The sequence below is a fragment of the Acomys russatus genome, chromosome 13 (assembly GCF_903995435.1).
Source record: "Acomys russatus chromosome 13, mAcoRus1.1, whole genome shotgun sequence".
NCBI lineage: Eukaryota > Metazoa > Chordata > Mammalia > Rodentia > Muridae > Acomys > Acomys russatus.
Genome location: NC_067149.1, coordinates 304,179 through 312,639, shown reverse-complemented (window position 1 = coordinate 312,639; position 8,461 = coordinate 304,179). Strand labels below are relative to the sequence as shown.

General features: G+C 42.7%; 1 protein-coding gene across 1 annotated transcript; it reads left to right on the top strand.

The window, feature by feature from the left end:
* Positions 1 to 4,706: 4,706 nt before the first annotated feature.
* LOC127196790 (60S ribosomal protein L27-like) lies at positions 4,707 to 5,051 on the top strand. Its single transcript, XM_051154563.1, has one exon. The coding sequence runs from the start codon at positions 4,707 to 4,709 to the stop codon at positions 5,049 to 5,051; it is 345 nt and encodes a 114-aa protein (XP_051010520.1).
* Positions 5,052 to 8,461: the final 3,410 nt, after the last annotated feature.

The following is an 8,461-nucleotide window of genomic DNA, read 5'->3' as shown; positions in this document are numbered from 1 at the left end:
TTCCAGCTAACAAGTGCCTTATAGAACCTTTCTCATCAAAACATGGCCCTGCTTAAGGTCGACACTAGCAAACATGGAGAGGAGAGAGATGTGCACAAAGCTAATTCTAATCCCTTATCATTTCATTCTAAGATGAGTTGCCTTACCCAAAAGTCTGAAGCTGTGTCTTACTATGACCATGAAGGATGGATTGCTGCCCTATGATACCTCAGGTAGAAAAGGGTGAGTGGAAAGAAATAACCGTCTATTTAGCACTGTCCGAATCAACTACCTCTGTAAATAAAGCTTCTAGCTTCTTTCCTTCCTTCCTTCCCTCCCTCTTTCCTTCCTTCCTTCTTTCCTTCCTTCCTTCTTCCCTTCCTTCCTTCCTTCCTTCCTTCCTTCCTTCCTTCCTTCCTTCCCAGTTTCTCTCTTTCTTTTTCATCCAAGTGAAACCTGTGGGAAATGCTGGTATCCTTCTAAACTGAAACCTTTCACATTTTTCCTCTGATTGCAGAGAGGCGTTGATCCTCCCATTGTCTGCGATTGAACACCACCTCAGACCCATAATTATCTCTTCTCCTGGCAGGCCTTAAGATGAAACAGACAGGAAGACCCAAGCGGATTCTCTCCAGATGCCACCTCTTAGCACCAGGCTTTGCGAGTCTGTTATTTGGGGAGCTGCAGAAGGCACAGCCCCATCCCACTAAGGATCAATGGGAAAATAAGCAGTTGCTGGTGACTAGGTTGTGGTCTCCTGCAGTTGTCAGGCCTCCTTGGTAATGGCTATTTATCTCCCATGTAATTGGCACCTGGGCTCTCCCTCATTCCGTGCTAGCTGGCACTTACCATCACTGCCACCCTGGGCAGACTGCAGCCTGCAGAAGCGTGACAGGCCTGTCCAACAGCTCCTGCCCAGAGACCGAGGATGCTCAAGGTGACCTCCACACCGTTCAGAGCCGTGGGTGATGTCACTCTGGTCATTATGGCTACGGACGGCTGTGTGGCCTTCTGCCCTCATTGGCTGAGGACCCTGGCCATTCTTTGGCAGACAACAGTGTGAGGCTGAAAACATCTGTATGGAAGAAGATTTCAGAGAGCATCAGAGAGGGGAAATCTTTGGCTATCTTGTTGTGTGATGTGATAAATGAGCATTCGTTTTTTAAATTTTTATTTATTCGCTTTACATCTTGATCATAGCCACTTCCCTCCCTTCTTCCCAGTCCCACCCTCCCTCCCTTTTCCCCCTATTCCCCCTTCCCAACTCATCAGAAAAGGGGACCCCCCAACCCCACCAACCCACCCCCAACATATCAAGTTGCATCAGGGAAAATGCTTGAAAAGCAGGCAACGGAGTCCTCGTCAGAGACATCCCCTGCCTCCCTTACTAGGGGACCCACATGGAGACTGAGCTGCCCATTGGCTCCATCTGTGTAGGGGCCTAGGTCCAGTCCATGCATAGGCCTTGGTTGGTGCTTCAGTCTTCATAAGCCCCCAAATATTCTTTTCATTGTATGTTTTGCTTTTCTTTCTTTCTTTCTTCTTTCCTTCTTCCTTCCTTCCTTTCTCTTTCTTCTTTCTTTCTTTTTTTCTTTCTTTCTTTCTTTCCTTCCAGAGTCTTACAATGGCTGGTGAGGTACTTGACATATAGTCCAGGCTGGCCCTGAGCTTGCAGCAGTCCTCCATGCCTCGATGCCTGGCCTTAGACACATGCTCTTTAAAAGCAGGGATGACAGAGAGATAACTCAGCAGGTAAATGTCATTAAGCCTGTCTATCTGAATTTAATTCCCAGGACCCACATGGAAGAAAGAGAGAATCCTCTCCAACAGCAACCAAGGTTCTTTACACTCATACCATGCCAGCATACATGTCCCCCAAATAAATCAATTAATATTAATAAATAGCCTCTGGGCATGTTGTGTACTCCAAGTCTGAGGAAGGAGGATCTTGGGTTAGAGGCCATCCTGACATACATAACAAGTTCCAGGCCAGCCTTGAGCTACCTAAGAAAATTCTGTCTCCAAAAAAACAAAAAAGGGGGGCTGGAGAGATGGCTCAGAGGTTAAGAGCACTGTCTGTTCTTCCAAAGGTCCTGAGTTCAAATCCCAGCAACCACATGTTTGTTCACAACCATCTTCTGTTATGCAGTTATACGTACTGTATAAATAATAAATAAATCTTTAAAAAAAAAAAAAAAAAGGAAGGAAAGAAAGAAAGAAGGAGGAAAGGAAAGGGGAAAGAAAGGAGGAAAAGCAGAAAGGAGAGAAAAAAGAGAAATACATTAGCACATAAGTAAATACCACACACATACACACTCACACACATACATGTTTATACACATATATACACACACATGTATACACATATACATACACATACGCACACACATACACACATACTCAAACACACACACACATACACACACACACATACACCCCAAAAATCAACAAGAACAAAACCACAAGCCAAACTAAGTGGTCTTTAATAAAGATAGTATATCTTTATTATGAACAAATCTGAAAAATTACTCACTTAAACTTGGAAATTCAAATTCTGAAATTCCTACTTTAAGCCAGTTTAAGTAAAAACTAACTAAATAGAGGTCATTAAGATAGCTTAGCAGGCCGGGTGTGGTGGCACACGCCTTTAATCCCAGCACTTTGGAGGCAGAGGCAGGTGGATTGCTGTGAGTTCGAGGCCAGCCTGGTCTACAAAGCGAGTGCAGGACAGTCAAGGCTACACAGAGAAACCCTGTCTCGAAAAACCAAAACCAAAAACCAAAACCAAAAATAAAACAACAAAAACCCAAAAGTTTTTATATTTATTTAGGTTTTTTAAAATAGTAAGCCTGCAAGGAATATTTGTTGAAATATTGCACAAGGGGCATAATACTGCTTTTCCTTAGGGATGATGATAGGCAAGCACGCTTAGCTCTTCTAGCCTAGGTAGTAGATAGTGCTCTAAAGTAATGTGGAATATCCAGGAACTTGGGCATTCAGCCTCTCATGTTAGAGCTAAAGCAGGTTTTGTAAGAGCCTAATGGTACTTAAGTACTGTTTGAGTCCAAGCTATCTGACTCTGGCCATTTCTTTTTCTGCTTATATTCTTGCCTTCTCTCTGAAACACTCATAATTTTTTCATTAGTTAAATTCTTCCTAACTTCACAAAACTGTGGCTAAAATTTAAACAGAACACCAAAAACTGTCATTTGTATAAAAAAAAAAAAGTATGTCTCAGATTACAATTTTCTACAAATGTGCCAACTTAACTCTACTATGCCACAATAACAGATTAACTTTTCTATCCTTAATATACACCACGCCCCACATCTGCCATTTGTCCAATTTTTTATGCCCTTCTTCTTCCTCTCTTTCATCTTTTCATCTTTCTTTCTTTCTTCCTTTCTTTCTTTCTTCCTTTCTTTCTTTCTCTCTTTCTTCCTGAGTATGCACACACATGCCATGGTTTTATATAGAGGTCAGAAGATAACTTGTAAAAGTCAGTTCTTTCTTTAAGCCTTTTTTTGGGGGAGGGTTTCAAGACAGGGTTTCTCTGTATAGCCTTTCTTGTCCTGGACTCACTTTGTAGACCAGGCTGGCCTCGAACTCACAGCGATCCGCCTGCCTCTGCCTCCCGAGTACTGGGATTAAAGGCATGCACCACCATGCCTGGCAAAACCTTCAGGTTTTAATACATGTGCACTCACATAGGGTTTGTATATCAGACACCTTGGCAATCTCATAACAACATTATTCTGGGGTGTCGTTTTCACCAGGCAAAGGTTAGACAAATCACCCTCTTTTCTTTCTTTACTTTTTTCCCCCCTCCACTTTGATGCAGAGGTTGGTCTGTCTGCCTAGTGTTCAAGACTGAATCAGATTGTGAGCTCAGTAGGAGGGACAAAGTCATGTGTGAGGTGTGCCAGCTCCTGTCTGCTGGCCCTGCTAAGTTGCTGCACTTGACAGGATACAATCTTTCTCTTCTCCTTTTTCCCTTCTTCTTCATGTGTATGTGTGTGTGATGTGCATGCCTACATGTGAATGGGGTGCACAGGTGTGCTCTGGCTCACTTGCACATGTATACAGATGCAGATAGAAGCCCAACGTTGACATAAGGAGCTTTTCTCCATTTCTCTCTGTCTTGTTGTTCATTGAGGTGGGGGGGTCTCTCAATTGAACCATGAACTTACATATGTGGACTAGCTAGCCATCTTGTTTCAGAGAACTCTATCTGCCTTCCCAGGGCTAAAGTTACAGGTGGCCTGCCACATCAACCAGCACTGGCACGAGTGGCCTGCCACATCAACCAGCACTGGCACGAGTGCTGTATATCCCAGATCCTTAGCTTCTCATGCTTGCTCAGGAATTATTTTAACCACTGAGTTATCTTCCTAGGCCTCTGCCACTTCTTTTTAATCTTCTAGGAAGGATTAACCTTGTTATTCTGTATACCCGGAAGTGAAGGCCAAAGACATACACTACACACTCACTGGTGAGACCCTTGACCAATAAATTATTTTGTTTTTAAGCTGGGTGTGGTGCCAAACAGCTTTGACCTCAGTACTTGGGAGGCAGAGACAGGTGGAAGGAGCCCTATGAGTTCAAGTCCAGCCTGGTCTACATAAGGAGTTCCAAGCCATCCAAGGCTACATAGTGAGACTATGGAATTAAAGGCACACACCAGTCCTTCTTTCCTTTCTGTTGGATGCTGGTTGCTTGCTGTCGAAATGGGCAAGTCTATGAAAGCCGGGAAAGTGGTGCTGGTCCTGGCTGGACACTACTCCAAACATAAAACCATCATTGTGAAGAACATCGATGATGGCACCTCAGACCGCCCTGACAGCCATGCCCTGGTGGCTGGAATTGACCGCCATCCCCGAAAAGTGATAGCTGCCATGGGCAAGAAGAAAATCGCCAAGAGGTCAAAGATCAAGTCCGTTGTGAAAGTTTATAACTACAATCACCTCATGCCTACCAGGTACTCTGTGGATATCCCCTTGGACAAGACTGTTGTCAATAAGGATGTCTTAAGAGACCCAGACCTGAAATGCAAGGCCAGGAGAGATGCCTAGGTCAAGTTTGAGGAACGATACAAGATAGAGAAAAACAAATGGTTTTCCCAGAAGCTTCACTTCTAGGTATATTTTCATTTCCATCATTAAAATTTTTTTTAAATAAATAAAAAAAAATTAAAGGCACACACCACCATGCTGAGCCTAAGTTCTGAGGATCTTTAGGTTATGTGACAACTTTACTTGGCATCTGTGAGCTATTTGTCACCATATGAGGTTGAGTTCAAACCAAAATAAGTCCAGCTTTCAGAAGCTATTTTTGGTTTGAAGTAATCAAAGAAACAGTGTTTTAGAGTAGGTTAGATCCACCTCAGGAGTAAGTGGGGTCTCTCTTACAGAACTACACAGTTAACTCCCCTACCTGAAATAAAATATATATATATTGCCCTAGGAAAGTTTTGTTGTTGTTGTCAACTTAGCCTTTAAATTGGAAAAAGCTTCAAATTTTTTATAATTTTCCTTTAATTCACAATTATAATTGCATAATTGCCAGACATAAGAAACTGCTCCATACCTGTGTGCAGAGGCACACATCTGTAATCCCATCACTTGGGGAGGCAAAGAGAGGCAGGCCATTGTGAGTTCAAGGCCAGCTTAGTCTACAAGGTGAGTCCAAGACAGCCAAGGCTACACAGAGAAACTCTGTGTTGAAAAACAAAAACAAACAAAGACACTGCTCCATCTTATCCAACAAAGAATAAATATGTGGAGGTCTAAGGTGACCTGCCAAGGCTAGTTAATGGGAGAAACACTAATAGTCTGGATAGCTCCATACACAAACAAACTGATTCAAGTTCTTACCTCACATACACCATATACAAAAAGCTAACTCAAAATGGGTCAAAGAAGACTGAGAAATGTAGCTTTGTAGCATATACAAAAAAGGTAAAACACTTAAATATAAAAGCTAAATAAAACTACAGAGATGGGAGCCAGGGAGATGGCTCAATGTGAAAAAATGCTCACCACCAAATCCAAGGACCTACCCTCCATCCCAGGGATCTACATGGGATAAAAAAGACAATGTTCTGATGTGGCTCCCTGACCTTCACAAAGGCATCATGGCACATGCACACCCCCACAATTAATTAATTAAAAATAGCCAGGTGATGGTGGCACATGCCTTTAATTCCAGCACTTGGGAGACAGAGGCAGGCAGATCTCTGAGTTTGAGGCCAGTCTGGTCTACAGATTGAATTTCAGTACAGGTGAGGTTACACAGAGAAACCCTATCTGGAAAAAAAACAAATTATGCTGAACAGGACCAGACCAGAGCCAGGCTGCTGGTCACGGCAGACTGAGCCTACAAAATTGGGCTGATAGAACCTGGCTTGGCCAGTCCCCACAGCCCAGCAGGGACTCCCACGCTATTGGGAGAAGCTGGACAGCCCTGAGGGGTCTGGACGAGGCTTTAAACTGCTGTCACAACTCAGTGGGACTAAACTGCCACAATCCTGCTGTCTGAACAGGTCCGGGTGGGAACCTATCTACCCACCACAGTGGTCTGGGCCTGCACAACTGGGCAGATAAAATCCAGCCTGGCCAGTCCCCACAGCCTGGAGGGGTCTCCCATGCTCTTGGGAGAGGCTGGACTGCCTGAGGGGTCAGGACAGAAAATTAAACAGCACCCCATACACAGCTGGTCTGAATTGCCTCAGTAGCATGAACGGGATTAGAGAGAAGCCTACCTCTGCTGACCCAGTCTGGAGCTTAAGGTGTAGAGCAAAGTATCCTGCAGTGGAAACCCAGTCACCTGCCAGATCCAGAGAAGAGCCCTCTGATCCCCACAGGCAAGGGCACGTGGCCTATAATCACTCATCAACTACCGACTCTCAATGACCAGTGAAGGACACCAGAAGCTACCACCCAACATCAGAGATAGCAAGATGACTAAAGAACAGTGTAAGAATACAAACAACAAAAAACAAAACAACTTGGCATCACCAGAGCCCAGCTATCCCCCCAAAAAAGCAACCCTGAGAATTCAAACAATCAATATACAAGAAAGTGACTTCAAATCTTTAGTAATGATGATGATAATGGAAGAAACAAAATCTGTAAACATATACAAGAAGATGCAACCAAACAGGTTGAAGACATAAAAGAGGCCTATAGAGAGGCACTGGAAGAAATTCAGGAAAATACAAACACATGAAGGAAATCAATAAAACAGTTAAAGATCTGAAGATGAAAATAGAAACAATGATAAAGGCACAGACAGAAGAAAAACAAGAATGAGAGACCTTAGAGAAGAAAGCAAGAAACACAGAGATGAGCTTCTCTAGCAGAATCCAAGAAGTGGAGGAACAAATCTCAGGACTAGAAGACACAATCATAGAACTTGAAGCAACCATCAAAGAAAATGCTAAATCTGAAAAATTCCTGACACTTAAGAAATCAAGGACAGCATGAAAAGATGAAACCTGAGCATAATAGGCATTGAGGAAAGAAAAGATGCCTGACTCCAACGGCCAGAAAATATCTTCCACAAAATCATAGAAGAAAATTTCCCCCAAATTAAAGAAGGAGATGCATATAAACATACAAGAGGCCTACAGAACACCAAATACAATAGAGCAGAAAAGAAAATTCTTCCTGCCACATAATAATAAAAACACAAAATATACAGAACAAAGAAAAAATATTAAAAGTGGCAAGAGAAAAAGGCCAAGTAACATAAATGGCAAACCTATCAGAATTACACCCAACTTCTCAGCAGAGACCATAAAAGCCAGAATGGCCTGGACAGAGGTCCTGCAAGCCCTAAGAGACCACAGATGCCAGGCCAGACTACTATACCGAGAGAAACTATCAATAACCATTGATGGAGAAAACAAGCTATTCCGTGATAAAAACAAATGCAAGCAGTACCTGTCCACAAATCCGGCCTCATAGAAGTTACTAGAAGGAAACCTCCAACCCAAAGTTACAAGCTACAACCAAAATTACACAGGAAATAGATAACTACAGTGTCACAAAAACATAACCACACAAACACTCCAACATCCAAAACAACCAACATCCAAAACAAGAGACTTAACAATCACTTGTCATTAATATCCCTCAATATCAATGGTCTCAATTTTCCAATAAAACAGCACAGACTAAATGGATGCATAAACAAGGCCCAATATTCTGCATTCAAGAAACACATCTCAGCTATAAGGACAGACATTACCTCAGGGTAAAAGGCTGGAAAAAGGTATTCCAAGCAAATGGACACAAGAAGCAAGCTGGTGTAGCCATTTTAATATCTAATAAAATAGACTTCCAGCCAAAATTAATTGAAAGATATTAAGATGGTCACTTCATACTCATCAACGGTAAAGTCAACCAAGAGGACATCACAAGTCTAAACATCTATGCTCCCAATACAAGGGCACCCATATTTGTAAGAGAACTATTAGCAA

Coding starts and splice junctions, on each gene's coding strand:
- LOC127196790 (XM_051154563.1), top strand. CDS start 4,707: ATGGGCAAGTCTATGAAAGCCGGGAAAGTGGTGCTGGTCCTGGCTGGA.